We start from the raw sequence: 17,691 nt of genomic DNA on the forward strand, positions 1-17,691 counted from the left end.
CCAGGGGACGGGACCGGGGTGGGTGGGGAGAGGCTGGTGGCGCTGCCTCCCTCCCGGTCTCGGCTGGGAAGGCGGGAGGCGCCGAGGGGCAGGGACACGTTGGAACCTGCGGGCCGTGGAGAGGGAGCTGCGGAAAGGGGAGGGGGCGCCAGGTGTCTGGGAAAGGCCGTGCGTGCGGGAGAGAGGTGCGGGGCAGGAGGGGACGCCCCCGGCCAGGTGGGAGAACTTCGCCGCCCCCACATCCGAACCGAGCCCTCTCCGGAGGTGTTCGGTGGATCTTTCGGTGTGTCACCGTTGCGACAGGCTTCCTGCGGTTTGCCGTGTATCTCCCCCGACTATCAGAGGCCGAGAGGTGTCCTCCAGAACCGGGGCTGCGGGCAGTCTCATTCTTCATCCTTTCTGCTTCCTCTTTTCTTCCCAGCCCTGCTGCCAGCCCCTCCTGGCCAAGGGCAGAGAGGTGTCTGTCACCTGGGTGCCTACACAGTTGGTCCTGCGTAGATGAGGTGCAGGAAAAACCAACGGGAGCCGCTGCTAGCAGGTTACCAGTCTGTTTGTGACACCAAGTCATGTCAATATTAGAGGCTCAGGCCAGGTAAACCTCGGCCTTGGACTGTCTCTAGGCTGAGTGGAGAACCAGAAATGGGACAGTAGAGGCCAAAGATCCTTCTCCCTAACTGCCAGCTTCTCCTGACCACTGAATCAGAGTGCAGTGTCTGTCTCTGCAGGAATCTGAAAACACCAGTGCTGCCCTGAGGGTGGCCTGGGCCTTGGGTCACCTTATCGCAGCATCTGTCTGCAGTTTGTACTCTTTATAACTGAGGGAAGCCAGGAGGGCAGGGACAGGAATGCATTTCTGGTCACAACCTGTGGCTCTGGGCCTGGGGTGGGTGGAGGGTTTCTGGGGGGGGGGAAGGAAGGTCGCCCATCACTGCTTGAGTTCACCTACCCTCATCCTCACCATCTTATCTTCACTGACCTTTGTGGCCCCTGTGCAGCCTCAGCCCCTGCTGTCAGATTGAGTTTAGTATGCAGGTTGTCACAATTGTGATACAAGGCACCATGGATAGGAAAAGATGTTGCCTCTCCCGGACCCAAGGATCTCAGACCAGCCAGTGATCAGAAGTAACCATATGCCATTTAGCCCTTTTTGAGCCTTTGCTACAAAAGATTATTAAGCAGGTAACGCAGAGAAGAGAGATGACCTCGCAGTGGAACTAGCATTTGAGCAGAGCAGGAAGGGCATTCTTGACAAAGCAAATAGTAGAAGCAAAGGGGGGAGGGGCAGGGCGAGTCGGAGGCTTCATTTAGGAACAGTGGAGATACAGGCATCCTGGCAAGTAACTGTGAGGCCTGCACACCTCCTCATCTGAATAAAGCCATTACACAGCCAGCACTTATCCGTCCCTTCTTAGGTGTAAGGTACCATTCTAAAATCCTTGTGTTGTTGAATCATTGAATTCTCATCTGGAATCAGATGCTATTATCATTCCTACCTGGCAAATGAGGAGATGGAGGAGGTACTGGAATGTTAAGTAACATGCCCAAGATCACGTGGCTTTAAATGGTGGAGCCAGGATATTCATAAGAGTGCAGTTCAGTGATTTTTTAGTAGACTTATAGAGCTGTGCAACTGTCACCACAATCCAGTTTTAGACACTTCCAAAATCTCCCATGTGAAGCAGAGGGAATATTTGAGCCCAAGCAGTTGGGCTGCAGAGACCACGCTCTTGGCCAGCTTGCTGAATTAACTCTGTGGAAGAAGGTGGCCCAAGAATGGCTTTGATTTGAGGGTGTCTTCCTGGGGAACACTACCCCCCTCCACTCTCACACACTTCTTTCCCCAAGGGAAGCACTCAGGCAAACCTCCCAGGCAATTCCTGCACATTTTGCCTGGGCTGAGCAGGCTGCTAGTGGGGAGCAGTCTCTCCAAGGAGAAAAGAGGGGTATGGTGCCCTCTTGCCTCTCACTGCTGCCTTCAGCAGCTGGGGCAAGGCTGGAGCCCAGGGGACAGCTCCTCCCAGTCCCCAGGGCAGGGCTGGGCCTCCAGCTGACTCAGCCTGGCTGCCCCTGCACATGGAGGGGTGGAAAACAGCAGGCACCAGGTTGGATGGTTCCCCAGTGTTTCCGGGGTGTTCCCTGGGTGTGGCAGAGGTGCTCCTCCCTGCTGTGCTTAGGGCTGGGGAGGGGAGAGATGGGATTGGGGATTCTGTGATGGGATGGAAGTGCCAGGCCTGCTTTGGAGTCCTGTTTCTGCTAATAATGTGGGGCTAGCCACTCTCTGGGTTTAAATTTTTTCTTCTGTTAAATGGGAACGGCATCCAGACTGCCTATAAGGTTACTGCCTTAAGTGATATATATGGCAATGCTTTGGAAAGCATTAAAAAGAAAAGCTCTGGCTCGGCGCCTGTGGCTCAAGCAGCTAAAGCGCCAGCCACATACACCTGAGCTGGAGGGTTCAAATCCAGCCCGGGCCCACCAAACCACGATGACGGCTGCAACCAAAAAATAGCCGGGCATTGTGGTGGGCGCTTGTCGTCCCAGTTACTTGGGAGGCAGAGGCAGGAGAATCGCTTGAGTCCAGGAGTTGAAGGTTGCTGTGAGCTGTGATGTCATGGCACTCTACCCCCGGCAACATCTTGAGGCTTTGTCTCAAAAAAACAAAAAAGCTCTAAAGCAGCAGTTCTCAATCTGTGGGTCACAACCCCTTTGTAACAATGAAAATACACCATGGCATTAGGAAGGTTGAGAATCACTGTTCTAAAGCAAGGACTGGCAAGCTATGGGCCTGGCTCAGTTCTGGCCCATGGCCTATATTTTGTAAATAAAGTTTTATTAGAACATAACCAACTATGCCCATTATTTACATATGGTCTATGGCTGCTTTCATACAAACTTGAGTGGATGAAAGAGACTAGATGGCCTGAAAAGCCTAAACATTTACTGTCTCAAATATTTTAGGCTTTTCAGGCCATCTATGTGCTGCCTGCTCTAAAGCATGATTTATTGTTATCAGGTCATTGCGAGCACTTCAGTTCCTCTTCCTATCATTGCCTTAAACCCGAAGAGCCTGAGGCACGAAGAGGTAATTTTTAAAGCCTCAAAAGAGGTTGAGATTAGAGTTCTATAGGGCCCCTGATTCCATGACATTCCCTTCAAGCCTGGTATGAGTTGCTGAAATTATCTAGCTTTTGGAGACCAGGCATGGGATGAAACGGGGGAAATCAATGCAGGGGCATGTGTAAGGGAGTTAAGGAGTAACCAACTGCTTGCTCTCTGGCTGCAGCCATATAAAAATCTGTTTGCACAAGGGTAGGCCGGGTGCAGCGGGTAAAATGCAAACAGTCACATGAACGTGGTGACGGGTACATTTTTCTTTAAAGAATTTCCCTGTCGCTTCTCGGCCTTTTAGCTAAAATTTAGTGAAGAATTTCTCTAACATGGAGTCCAGTAATAGGAAGATTTCACTGAAAGCCTCTGCAATCCTAATTAAACCTTCTGCCCCTTCTCAGCCCAAGCAAGGGTCTTAAAAAGCCATACAATTGTTTTTTTAAATGCACAGACGTGTAGATCTTTGCATATCCCAAGATAAGGGACTAGGGCTGTTGCTGAGACAAAGCTTCCAAACACTCAGGAATTAATTGAGCTGCCACTGTACCCCACTACAGCAATGGTGTACCCTTGTTTGTTGGGGACTCTCTTTTCCACCCTGTTGGTCCAAATATAACTACCTAGGAAAACATTTAAAATGCAGATTCCTGGAGTCCCACCTCAGGCAAGGAAGTCAGAATTGCTGGGCTAGGACCCAGGCTCTGTTTTTTTTTTTGTTTGTTTGTTTTTTTACCAGTTCCTGGTTAATCCTTTTGTATAGGAAGATTTGAGAGTCCTAGAATTTCCTTCCCCACCTGAAGCTTGGCTGTTGTTTCCCCTTAGGACTCCCCTCATGGCATACAGGAAGTTCTAAGTAAATGTGGAAGGAATGTGGTCAGCTTCTTATTAAGAGCATCCTAGTGGTCCCTAGGTGATTGCCTATACCCAGAGCCCCTGACCTGTGTCTCAGGCCAGGCTCAAGAGTGGGACGCCATGAACCCCCAGAGCTAAGCATCTATCTCTGGCCAGGACTGGGCTGGCACCAGCCTTCCAAAGCTGACCTGTGCTTTGCGGGGGCGTGAAGGAGACTTTTATTTACTCCTGTCCCCTGGAGGTGTGCTGTGGTTTGCCAGCAGTTCAATACACACATACACACCCTCTCTGCTGCCTCATTTGTTTTTTTTTTTTTTTTTTTGGTAGAGACAGAGTCTCACTTTATGGCCCTCTGTAGAGTGCCGTGGCCTCACACAGCTCACAGCAACCTCCATCTCCTGGGCTTAAGCGATTCTCTTGCCTCAGCCTCCCGAGTAGCTGGGACTACAGGCGCCCGCCACAACGCCCAGCTATTTTTTTGTTGCAGTTTGGCCGGGGCTGGGTTTGAACCCGTCACCCTCGGTATATGGGGTTGGCGCCCCACCGACTGAGCCACAGGCGCCGCCCCTGCCTCATTATTTGTATTAGCTCCTCTTGTCACTCTAGTTCAAATCCAGAGAGCCAGACCCTTCCTTGAGCCCAGCAGACCAGTCATGGGATGCCCCTTCTCTCCCGGTCAATAAATTTTCCCCCAACTATGTTGTCTATAAGACCAGTCAATAAATTAATAATAGTATCAATATTATCAGTTACCATTTATTGACCCAGACTCTGTGCTAAAAACTGTGCATGCTTCTCAATGAAGGAAACAGACTCAGAAGGAAGGCTCAGAGAGGCTCACTAACTCCAAGTCATCCAGTTCAGGGCAGCTCAAGCATCCAGGTGATCTTGTTAAGTCCAGATTCTGGTAGATTTGGGGTAGAGGGAGAGTCTGCATTTCTACAAGTTCCAGGTGAAGTCATTTTGCTGCTCTCCACACTGTGTGGAAAGTCCTTGCTAGCAAGGAAAGAGTCTTGTTTGCTATGTTCTTCCCTATGTTCTTCCCCCGTCAGTCCCCGCGCTGGGGGTCCTTTGAACTGCCCCTTCCCAAGGTTTTTCCCTTCCTATTCCCTCCTCCTCTACACTGTCGCTCCCTGCTCCTCTGCCCCTCCCCCCAGCCTTCAGGGTCCCCTCTGCCCCACCTCCTCCCCCCAGCCCAGACTTCAGTGTCCCCTCTGCCTCTCCCCCCCAGCCCAGCCCAGCCTTCGGCGTCTCCTCTGCCCTTGGACAGAGGCTTCTCTCTGGTGTTCAGGTTGGGCCTGCTGGAGCTTGCTGGGACAGACTGGCCTTTTCAGGTTTCTGTCATGTGGATCTGCTAATTTCCTTATTAGCCGGGAAAGGCCTCTTTAACGCCATTTGTGGGTTACACTCACACAGGCTGTCTCTGCTGCTTCCCCGAAAGGCAGGGTCTCCCCTATTGGCCAATGAATGGATGCCCCACCTTGTATTTCACTGTACAACACCCCATTCTATATCTACAGTGAGGTGGAAGTAGGGGGGAGGTCTGTATTAGAGCTCTGGATTACTCTTGAGTCAAGGCAACAAACTCCCCAAGCTAAGCCCCACCCTGCCCCTGGAATCCAATTATACCTGTATCCAACCAGCCTGAGGTTATTTGGGGGCTCCTGGCAATTCAGGGCCCCACACTATCATTCCAGTCCTCCTCCCACTCCTGCTAGCTTCTTTCCCTCCCCTGATTTCCAGAGGCTTCCTACAAAGTAAGAGTAATTTCCCCCATTTACAGGTGGGAAAACTTAGCCTGGGACAATGCCCAAAGTTCTCAGGTATCACCTGGAAGAGCCAAAGTGAGAACCCAGATGTGATTCTTTCGTTTGTTTCCCTCTAGGCCTCATCAACTTTGAAATCCCACTCTGGAAAAGCAGGAGACTGAGGGAGGGACTGTGGATCCCTGCTTTCTTTCCTTTCCTTTCTGACAGTGATCAGAGAGAATTAGATTCTGGAGTAAAATTGCCTGGGTGAGCCCCCGCCCCTCTGACTCATGAGCTGTGGGACTTTAACCTAAGCCTCAGTTTCCTCATCTGCGAATTGGGAATAATAAGGGTACTTCCCCTACAGGGTTCTGAGGACTTAGAATTGTGCCTGGCTCATAAATGTCTAACATCTGCTAGGTCTGTATTAAATATTAGCAAATTCATTATCTAGGATTTGGGGAAAGAGCTAATTAGCTGCCTCAGAATCATTTTTACTTCAACCTCCATGGACCCATGGGCAGCTTTTGTGTTGGGGGAGGGAGCGCATTTTACCAGACTTCAAATCCTGAACTCTCTGAGAAAAGAAATGCAGAAGATTCTAGGGGAGAAAGGGGGAGAAAGGTCTGGGTGTCGGGTGGCAGCTTGTGCCAGGCTGTGCTCTTTCACATTTAACACACACCCTACCCAGGCTGAGAGAGCCAGGTTTGCCTGTTATGGGAGAGGCAGGGAGCCAGGTGCCCTGTGTGAGGCACATTACTTGTGCCTTCTTCACCCCTGGCACCACCTCTGCGTGGCAACCTTGGTCCAGCCCCTCACACTCTGGGCCAAGTCTCCCTATCTGCAAAGAGATTGGTTGGGACCAGACCCAAGCTTCAGGACTTAGAGTCACCCCTGACAAGAAAGCAAAGGGTCACCTGCTTCCTGGTGGCATTACCCCATGAGTGCAGGTGTTTGCCATAATTTGCAAGTGATACACCAGATTCAAGCTCAAAGCCCAAACTCTTGGTGGAGGGAAGTGAAGTGGGACAGAGAAAGAGAGAGAGTGAGGGCAGTGATGATGATGGTGGTGGTGGTGATAACAACCAGCGCTCACATGAATTATCCGTCAGGCACTGTTTTACATACTTTATCTTATTCAGCTTCACTCCAACCCACATGGCAGGGACCGCTGTTCAACTTTATGAAGCTGAGGAGACAGCTTCAGAGAGATCTTATAACGCTCCCAGGGCCCCACGGTCAAGTGATGGAACAGGGACTGGAACCCAAGTTCAGCCTTGACCTTACGGTGTCCCACCTCCCCTCCCAGATCAGAAGCTATCCTTCTGCTGGGTGTTTGTGGCCTAAGGCAGAGCCTTCGACACAACCCAACTGCCCCTCAGGTCAATTGTAGGGTCAGGGACTCCCCAGAGAGAAGGCACAGGAGGAGAGCTGCCTGTCCCCAGGTTCAAATTTGAGGTGAAGCCATCTTGGTCAGCACCAAGAATTTTTTTTTTTTTTCTGAGACAGAGCCTCAAGCTGTTGCCCTAGGTAGAGTGCTGTGGCATCACAGCTCACAGCAACCTCCAACTCCTAGGCTCAAGCGATTTTCCTGCCTCCGCCTCCCAAGTAGCTGGGACTACAGGTGCCCACCACAACACCTGTCCATTTTTTGGTTGCAGCGTCATTGTTGTTTGGCAGGCCCAGGTTGGATTAGAACCCACCAGCTCAGGCATATGTGGCTGACACCATAGCCGCTTGAGCCACAGGCGCCGAGCCCCAAGAATTATTTTTAAAACAAGCTTTTGGGGTGGCACTCGTAGCTCAGGGGGTAGGGCATCAGCCACATATACCAAGGCTGGCGGTTCAAACCCGGCCCAGGCCTGCTAAAACAACGATAACAACTGCAACAAGTAGAAAAAAAAAAATAGCCAGGCATTGTGGTGGGTGCCTGTAGTCCCAACTACTTGGGAGGCTAAGGCAAGAGAATCACTTGAGCCCAAGAGTTTGAGGTTGCTGTGAGCTGTGACACCACAGCACTTTACCTAGGGCAACAAAGTGAGACTCTGTCTCAAAAAACAAACAAGCTTTTGGATGTCAAATGTTATTATGTCAACTCAAATCCTTGAGGGAATATAAATAGAAGCAAAGCCCTTCCTTTATTTTTCATTGGTATAAGATGGAGAAATTTTTAGGGAGAAAATCTAAAGGAATCTTGTACACAGTCCTTCATAAAGATGATTTAATTGGGAGGGGTGAGGGTGCGGAACATTTTAATGATCAGGTTCAGGTAAATGGAGGCAGACCTGGATTTACTCCTATTTTATTGTCATATTATTTACAGGCGAATCTGAATCTGTCAGAGAGGCTTCAGTTTGCATCTTGACAGGGCTGTGGTCCACCCGGGGCTCAGGCCCTGCTCGGAATCCTCTCCTGCAGTCCCATAAGGTTTTCTGCCTACTGGAATTTTCCCAGGGCTTTCTGGAAGGTGCTCCCTTTCTCTGGAAGGTTCTGGTTCCCAGGTGGCACCCTCCCTTCCCAGACTTCTGAATCCCATGTGGATGAGCCAGCACTGCCTCTTTGATCCATGCATGTGGCAAGCATAAAACCTCTGCGATCCCTCAGAGCCCTTCCAGTAAAAAGACAAAGGGAATTTGCACTTTTCAGAGCAGATAAGACACTGGGGTAGGGCCCCTCTTTGAGACTGAGCAGTGTCCTTATGAGGACAAATCATCCAGCCTCCTCTCCAGCCACCCCCTTCACCTGCTCCATATCCAAAAGGCCCTGGGGCATTCCTCACTCTCCTGGCCTTGATTGAGGAGGGACTGCCTGTCAGGAGGGCCTATTCTATCATCCCTGACACTGATCTGAGCAGAGTTCATCACTGCCATAGGAAACTCCCCATGGTTGGACTCTGTTGTCCTGCAAAGCCTTGACTTTGAGGCTTGGAAAGCCCCAGCCCTGATCTTGGGCCCTTGGAGTACATGGCTTACAGTGGTGTCCATACACACCTCACCTGATGGGGCCCAGGAGAGTCTGCCAGGTTCTAGCCACACCTCCTTTCCTTTCCTTCCTTCTTTCCTTCTTTCTTTTCTCCTTCCCTCTCTCCCTCTTTCTCTCCCTCCCTTCCTTCTTTCGTTTTTTTTGGTTCAAAACAAGACAAATTTATTCTCTGATAACTCTGTAGGTCAGAGCTCTGGCACAGGTCTCAATGGATTAAATTAAGGTGTTGGCAAGATGTTGTCCCTTTCTGGAGAGAGCCAGCTTCTAGATGCTGCCTGGTTTCCTTGCTTGGCAGCCCCCTCCATCTCTAAAGCCAGCCATGGCCGGTGGAGCCCTTCTCACATCATGTCACTCTGCGACACATCATGCCACTCTGACTCTGCTTCTGCCGTCATGTTTCTGTCTCTCACTCCTAGACACACCGCTTAGAACTGGGAAATCAAATCGGACTTCTTTGAGGTGCCCAGTGGTAGGGGGCAAGGAGGCGGTGAGGAGATTGGAGGGGTGGCCACCTGGGCTTTCACCCCTGCTGAGCACATACAGAGAACAATTGTATTCTTAGAAAGATTCTCCTGCTTAAAACAACCACAGATCAAACAAAACAACAGTGCCTTGGAGTCAGGGCTGAGTCATGGAATCTGTGAGGTGGTTAGAAGGCAGGCTTGGGGGTCAGACAGCCACAGCTGTTGTGATGGCATGGCTTTGGGGAAGCTGCTCCACCTCCCATCTCTGCCTTGTGCTGCTCCTTCCTTTCCCAGAACAGCACCCCTGCCCTCACACCCCATCCTCCCATCTGAGTCCTGCCAATGGTGAGATTAGGATTCCTCCCTTTGGGGGTAATGTGTGTGGTCCTGAGGCCCTTCTGGGAGACCCTGGCTTCAACACTTACTGTGAGGCTCTGCACAAATTATTTGACTTTCGTATGCCTCAATTTCCTCATCTGTCAAACAGGGATAATGACCATACCAATTTGCATGGGGCTGTTTTGAGAATTAAATGAATTAATAATGTATAAGATGCTTAAAACAGTGCCCAGCCCATTAAAAGTGCTCAGTAAGTTTTACCTTTTATTATTATTATTACTATTATAGTTATTACCCTTGCTAAGTCACTGAGATACAACACTTCTAAAGCTCCTAGGCACACAATAATAGTAACCACTAATATGACTATAACTCAACTGTAGAAAGGAGGCTCCCTAAACCTCAGCACTGATGCAGAGATTAAAGGAAATAATTAGAGCATTTGCCTAGGAGCATGGCTCTCATGAAGTCCCAGGGTAATCCCCACCCTATCCCCAAGCCCATTAAGGGCCCAGGTAGCCATATCACGTCAGATCTAGCACCTTGGCATCCACACAGCACTGTCTGGAGAACGTCCCAGGAGATCCTGCCATCAACAAGCAGACTCTTGGAAGAAAGGGAATCAGAGGGCTTTAGTGGTGGCTGCTAGGTGTGTGCTACTTCTGTTGTTTCTGATTGGGCCAAATCTGCACTCTTACAGCTCCCCTCCCTCCTGCCTCCGTCCAATCAGGCCCTCTGCAACCTCAGGCGTGGAACCTGGCAACCAGGACTGGGCAGTCGTGTTTGTCCAGAGTGCACAGGGCAGGGCAGTGCCAGGAACTTGACATGTGGAGAACACCAAGTACCTGCCTTTTGGGCCACTTTTTGAGAGGTTGAGAATCTTTTTTTTTTTTAGACAGAGTCTCACTCTTCCGTCCTGGGTAGAGTGTTATAGCGTCTTAGCTGACAGCAACCTCAAACTCTTGGGCTCAAGGGATCCTCTTGCCTCAGCCTCTCAAGTAGCTGGGACTATGGGCACCCGCCATGATGCCCAGCTAGTTTTTTTTCTATTTTTAGTAGAGACACGGTCTTGTTCTCGCTCAGGTTGGTCTCGAACTCCTGAGCTCAGTCCACCCACCTCAGCTTCCCAGAGTGCTGGGATTACAGGCATGAGCCACTGCAGCCTGGAGAGGTGGAGCATCTGAAAGTCTCAGCCGCCAACTTTCTGCCGTGGGAAGGCAGCACACAAAGGTCTCCACCTGCAGTGGCTGGGGCACTCCCAGGACCTTCCCTGTCACATCAGAACCCTAGACCAGTGGTTCTCAACCTTCCTAATGCCGTGACCCTTTCATACAGTCGAGACCCGCAGATTGAGAACCACTGCCCTAGATCTTCCCCTGGAGGGCTGCGGCTATAGGTGTAGGAATTTGGGATGGATGTATTCTGGTCTCAGGAACTCCCTGACAAACCAGTCTATTTCGAATAAGTCATTTGGCTGTCTTGAAGTTTTTTCCTAAAGTCACTTGCTAGGGGAACAGTAATCACAGTTACTTCAATATTCCAGTTAGTAGGATTCTTGCTAATTGGATTTTTTTTTTTTTTTTTTGAGACAGAGTCTCACTATGTTGCCCTAAGTAGAGTGTGGTGGTGTCACAGCTCACAGCAACCTCCAACTCTTGGGCTTAAGCGATTCTCTTGCTTCAGCCTCCCAAGTAGCTGGAACTATAGGTGCCTGCCAAAACGCCCAGCTATTTTTTGGTTGTAGTTGTCATTGTTGTTTAGCAGGCCTGGACCAGGTTTGAACCCTCCAACCTGGGTGTATGTGGCCAGCGCCCTACCCACTGAGCTATGGGCACACCGCTAATTAGAATTTTTTTTTTTTTTTTTGTAGAGACAGAGTCTCACTTTATGGCCCTCTCAGTAGAGTGCCGTGGCCTCACACAGCTCACAGCAACCTCCAACTCCTGGGCTTAAGCAATTCTCTTGCCTCAGCCTCCCGAGTAGCTGGGACTACAGGCGCCCGCCACAACGCCCAGCTATTTTCTTTTTGGTTGCAGTTCAGCCGAGGCCGGGTTTGAACCCGCCACCCTCGGTATATATGGGGCCGGCGCCCTACCGACTGAGCCACAGGCGCTGCCCTGTTAATTAGAATTTTAACCTTTCTTCTTTTTGTTTCTGATAGGAGAAAATCCCTCACACCCTGTTAAGCGGATGAAAATTCTCCTTGCTCATACATGACCCACACAGCAGGAGGCCCACAGTGACCCTTGCCAAAGAACTGTGAAATTCTTATCACTTTTACTAAGAGTCACAATGGAGCTGAGAAAGGGTGAATGGTTCCTCACACCTCTTCACTGCTCTAGAGCAGCCCAGAAACTGGAGGAAGAGGAAGGCCCTTCATATCATCTTCCTACAGGGGACGGTACCGTGTTTATTGAGGATAGTATGTCCTGTCCACACTTACTCCTCCTGTAAGGCACTATCATCACTCCACCATACAGATGGGAAAAGTCAGTCCCAGAGAGATTCAGCAACATGGCAAATGATAGAGCTGGAATTTTTACCAGTCACACGGACCCTACCGCTCCACTCTCTGCTCTGCTCTCAAGGGTGCATCAAACAAAGCCATGCACACAACCATGGGTGATTTGGTGGCCAGGGAAGTCTTCAGTTGAGGAGTCCAGAAGATGGGGTATTGACCGCTGGGGGGCACCCTGCTTGTTTCAGATTAGAAATTCAAACACTTGAGAAAAACTGGTTTGTTTTCCTCCCTCTCTCAGAGATAAGATTTGGCTGGGGCCTTGGCCAAGCTCCCAGGGCCCCCAAAGGAGGGACAATTTGCTATAGGAGATAAGGCTCAGAACCTGGTGGGGGGATGTTGATTGGGAGAGAAATGGCTGCTGGGGGCCAAAACCCCCAGAAACATCAAGTCTCTCCCACAACGCACAGTTGGCCCACACCCCATCCGTTAGCACACACTCCATCTGTAGGATCTGACTACGTTAGGAGTATTTAGCTAAGTCAAAATGGGGGCAACCAGTGGCCCCAGCTTTCTTCACTGGGAACTTCACTAGACTCAGCTGGCCTGACACCTCGATCTCTAGGTCACAGTCTCCTCTCACTCGTGTCTTCTAGATGGGATCTATTATGGAGATAATCGCTTTAACACCGTGAGCGAGTCAGGAACAGCCACGCTGAAAGCTCGGCCCAGAGTCCGGCCCCTGCTGACCTTCCTTCCACTGGTGAGTACAATTCTGCTCTGGGATCTGAGGAGCTTCTCCGAGTGGGGACACCTCACCTGACACAGAGGAAGCAGCCCCACCTGCCCTGGCCTGAGTCGTATCACCCTCTGCCTATTCCCTTTCTTCCTGATGCCAGGGTGGCTACAGAGAGGAAGCATAGCTACGGCTCATGGCAGAAAGTCTGGGATTAGGGCTGATAGCTCCTGTGGGGCTGAAACCCTACAAGAAGTCATGGAGAACTTGTGTACAGAGGTGACACAGCAGGGGATACTCCCAGCTAAGCAAGTTCCTTTTCCACAACCACCGACGGCTGCCAGCTTCATGCCAGGGGCTATACTAGGTTCTGGGATGCAGAGGTGACTTAGCCAGAGTTGTTGCTCTCAAAGAGCTCCCTGCCCACTGCAGGAGACAAGTGAGTAGCCAGACTGTTACAACACAGGCCAGAGCAGGGATAGCAAGTCCAGCCTTAATGGGTGGTCAAGGAGGGCTTCCTGGAAGAGTGGACACCTGAACTGCCTCATAGGACAAATAGCAGTGACCCTTGGGAGAAAGCCATATGGGACAGATTGTTTATGGGTCTGAAACTACAGAAAACCAAAAACTCCCCTCTAGAGCCTATGGTTGGGCTTTAGTTCTTTGACAAGGGAGAAAGACCAAAACAGCTGTTCTATGACTAGTTCTACTTTCTGTGATGAGAATTCCTGGGTTATCTAGGACATTCTATCCTGTTTTCCCGAAAATAAGACATCCTCCAAAAATAAGACCTACTTACAGGAAAGATAAGATGTCCCCTGAAAATAAGACCTAACACATCTTTGGAAGCACACCTTAAAATAAGACACTGTCTTATTTTCGGGGAAACAGGGTAGATAAGTGCTGACCAATAGAAATATAATGTATATGGTGCATCTTACAAGGGTACATGTGAAACTTAGTAAATGTAAAATATAAATGTCTTAACACAATAACTAAGAAAATGCCAGGAAGGCTATGTTAACCAGTGTGATGAAAATGTGTTAAATGGTCTATAAAACCAGTGTATGGTGCCCCATGATCACATTAATGTACACAACTATGATTTAATAATAAAATAAAATAAAAAGAACCTGAAGAAAAAAAAAGAAATATAATGTAAGCCTCATATGTAATTTAAAGTTTTCTAGTAGTTACAGAAAAAGTAAAAAGAAAAGGTAAAATAATTTTGATAATATATTTGACTTAATATAGTCAAAAGATTATTGTTTCAACATTTAATATAAAATTAGTAATGAGAAAAAAATAATGAGATACTTACATTCTTTTTTCAAACTAAGTCTTCAAAATCCCATGTACTACACCTGTAGCACATCCCACTTCCCCACTTCAGACTTTGTTTGTTTTTTTTTTGAGATAGAGTCTCACTTAGTCATCCTGGGGTTGAGTGCCATCGCATTATAGCTCACAGCAACCTCAGACTCTTGGACTCAAGCTATCCTCTTGCCTCAGCCTCCCAAGTAGCTGGGACTACAGGCTCCCACCACAATGCCTGGCTATTTTTAGAGACAGGGTCTCATTCTTGCTCAGGCTGGTCTCAAACTCCTTAGCTCAAGCCATCCGCCTACCTCAGCCTCCCAAAGTGCTAGGATTACAGGCATAAGCCACCACACCCAGCCTCACTTTGGACATTTTAAGTACTCAACAGCCACCTGTTGTCAAACAGCCAGCTTCCTAGATTCTAAGTTCACTCCTAACTATCAGGCCAAGGTCCTGGGTAGGACAGTAGTGTCACTAGGGTCATCGTATCCTTAAACCTCCATAAGGGTTTGTGTTGCCTACATTATCAAGGCCCTTAATCTTGGTCTGAGCCCCCAGAGCCTGTTAGATTTCATGGCACCCCACATCTTGGTCCTGGGTACCCACATGCCCCATCCAGCACATCCTTCTCTCCATCACCAATTTTTCCTGATTTGGTCAACCTCAGCAAGCAGATTCCAAGATTCTAGATTGCACGGATAGTCTTACATTCTCCTATTGCACCTCCAAGGCTGAGTGCATAGATCTCTAGGAATATAACTTTAAATAATCTATTTTCTAGCTGGGTATGGTGGCTCACACCTATAATCTTAGCACTCTGGGAGGCTGAGGCAGGTGGATCACTTGAGCTCAGGGGTTCAAGACCAGCCTGAGCAAGAGTGAAACCCTGTCTCTAAAAATAAACAGGTGTTGTGGCAGGCACCTGTGGTCCCAGCTACTTGGGAGGCTAAGGCAGGACGATCGCTTGAACCCAAGAATTTGAGGTTACTGTCAACCTTGATGCCATGGCACTCTACCAGGAGTGACAAAGTAGGATTCTGTCCAACAAATAAAAAAATAAACAATATATTTTCTGCTTTTAAAAGCAACTCATTGACATTACCAAGAAATATAGAAAGTACAACAGCAACAACGAAAAGGTATAAATCAAATGAATCAGCCCCTGTTACAGAGGTCATTGTACCATAATCACAGAGATGATTTTGAGATACTCTGTTTCTCCTCCCCTTCCCCCAACACACATACTCAAAGTGACAGTGGTATGATCCCACAGTTGACACACCTGTACCTGTACTGCTTGTTGAAATAAAGACATGCAGAACCTACCGAGTAGAAATGGCCGTTGCCCCGGAATGGCTCCTGCTGTCCTGGCCCCTCCCCCACAAAAGCAGCAACTAAAGGGTTAATGTGGGCACAGCTGAGTTTGCTCTGGTTGCTGGCTATCTCCCTCCCTCCCACCATGGGCCCCTCAAAGACCAGGCCAAGTCCTAGCCTTCCTGCTCTCATCCTCTCTGGCATGGATCTGGTCATGGCAGAATGTGGTCCAGAGCTGCACAGACCCAGCAGGCCTGGCAGAAGCCTCAGGGGTCCCTGGAGTGGGCTTGGCTGGCTGGTCAGGCCTGGAGTTCTGGGCCTCCCTGGGGAAATGCTTCCTGGGGACAGTCATTCTGGGCAAGCCTTAGAGCTAGTCCCGGGAGATGGGGGCTTTTCCCCCAACAAACTTATGCCGCCTCACTGGTGACAGCCAGAGAATGGATACATGGTGAACCGACAAGGGAGGAGGACCCATCGGGTCCGTGCCAGTCTCATTTCACAGAGGCAGGAACTGGGACCGAGGAAAGGCATGTGGAGCAGCTCGTGAGTCCTATCCAGTGGCACAGCCTGTAATCACGGCTGGCACGTGCTGAGCTCTTACTGTGTGCCAGGCACCATTCCAAGTGGATCATATGTGTTAACAGAGCCACCATCTAAGTGAGGTTGTCACTGATCCCCATTCGCAGATGGAGAAAGGAAGCACAGAGGGCAGGAGTAATTTGCTTATGCTCATCCAGCTCGTGAGCGGATTGAGCTCCTGCAGCCTGGCTTCAGGGCCCACGTTCCGTTCAGGCCATCCACCCTCTCCACTCCCTAGAAGCTTTTTTCTTCCCCTCCCAGGACCAGCTAGCAGACTTCTGCCCCCATCTGCCTGTCTGGAGCCATGTCTGCAGTCGGGGCCTGTCGGGCTACTCTCACCTCTTTTGGATCATAGATCCCTTTGAGACCACGCTGAGGGCACAGGCCTCACACACGTGGTTTCGCACAATTTCAGCAGAGGATTCTTGAGCCCCCAGGAGCCCACCTGTGATATATTTTTAGATTAGGAACCCTCAGCCCAATGGCCTGTATCCCAAGACAGTCCTATGCTCCTAATTCAGGTTATGAGATACAGACTGGCTCCAACATCATTCATTACCAGCTCCTGGGTGGGCAGAATCAAGCTGGCAGCTGAGTCTCTCCTGTCCAGCCATGTGGGTGCTCTCCCTGAGGCTCTGGGCCAGGTCTTTTTCCTTCTTCCAGCAGGGGCAGGGGGGCCAGGTGAAGAGGGAGAAGTAGGAGGACAGTGCTCTGTGTGGGTTCACACGCATACACCTGTCCCTCAGCCCTGCCAAGTCAGGGTGGGTGGGGAGCTGGGCCAGTGCCTGAGCCCTGCCTGACACTGTCCTGGGTGGCCAGCCCTCCCCTCTCTGTCCTCTCTTCCCACATTCAGAGGGCACCTCCGAGGCCAGGCTGCCCCAGGGGTAGTGGAGATGTGAGGCAGCAGTGCCCAAGAAGCCAGGTGACAATTCCCACGAGGGCCTTTGAACTCTGTGTGGGCCTGGGCCATGTTCTGAATGCGCCCTCTTTGTCAGTGCCCTACACGAGCCTGCCAAGTGACAGGGCTACAGGGCTTGAGAGGAGGGTGCAAGATGAGGTGGGGGAAGACAATGACAGGTGCTCTGCCCTCTTCGAGGGAGCATCCTCACTCTGTGCTGAAGGTGTAAGGATTAAGAAATGCTTTCTCAGGCATCCAGCAACCAAGGGCCAACTGTGAAGAGGAAGAGGACCTTGGTATCCCTCAATGGCTGGGACAGAACCTGGGATTGATCTTTTTTTTGAGACAGAGCCTCAAGCTGTTGCCCTGGGTAGAGTACTGTGGCATCACAGCTCACAGCAACCTCCAACTCCTGGGCTCAAGTGATTCTCCTGCCTCCGCCTCACAAGTAGCTGGGACTACAGGCGCCAGCCACAACACCTGGCTATTTTTTGGTTGCAGCCATCATTGTTGTTTGGCAGGCCGGGCTGGATTCGAACCCGCCAGCTCAGGTGTATGTGGCTGGTGCCTTAGCTGCTTGTGCCACAGGCACCAAGCCCCTGGGATTGATCTTTGAGTAGCTGACACTAGTCCTAGCTCAGTACCTGGGCTACGGGGTAACTGAGGGCCAAGCCCTTCCTCCCATGGGCCTCTGTCTCTTTGTCCATCAGTGGGGGGGTCACACTGGATGGTCACCAAGGGTCTACCCAGCCGTAATGTTCTATGTTAAAGTGACTCCTAATGGAAGGGCAGGAGGTGTGGTCAGCTCCCTGGAGGGTCCCCAAAGAAGCCAGACCCTTGCTGACACACAGACCACTCCTTGAGTTCTGCTTCTGCCTCTGAAAAGGGAGGTG

The 17,691-nt window shown here is 50.2% G+C and overlaps 2 protein-coding genes across 2 annotated transcripts in view; one reads left to right on the plus strand and one right to left on the minus strand.

Annotated features, from left to right (window-relative positions):
• Positions 1-17,691, plus strand: part of C9H6orf132 (chromosome 9 C6orf132 homolog) — a 38,418-nt gene that overhangs the window by 153 nt on the left and 20,574 nt on the right. The window contains exon 2 of the mRNA XM_053601960.1: positions 12,608-12,714. Within this exon, the coding sequence (XP_053457935.1) occupies positions 12,608-12,714 (107 nt within the window). The remainder of the gene's footprint in view (positions 1-12,607; positions 12,715-17,691) is intronic.
• Positions 22-17,691, minus strand: part of TAF8 (TATA-box binding protein associated factor 8) — a 96,405-nt gene continuing 78,735 nt past the window's right edge. The window contains exon 10 of the mRNA XM_053601981.1: positions 22-439. Coding sequence (XP_053457956.1) covers positions 391-439 — 49 coding nt within the window. The 3' untranslated portion in view covers positions 22-390. The remainder of the gene's footprint in view (positions 440-17,691) is intronic.

The sequence above is a fragment of the Nycticebus coucang genome, chromosome 9 (genome assembly GCF_027406575.1).
Source record: "Nycticebus coucang isolate mNycCou1 chromosome 9, mNycCou1.pri, whole genome shotgun sequence".
In the NCBI taxonomy this organism is placed as follows: domain Eukaryota; kingdom Metazoa; phylum Chordata; class Mammalia; order Primates; family Lorisidae; genus Nycticebus; species Nycticebus coucang.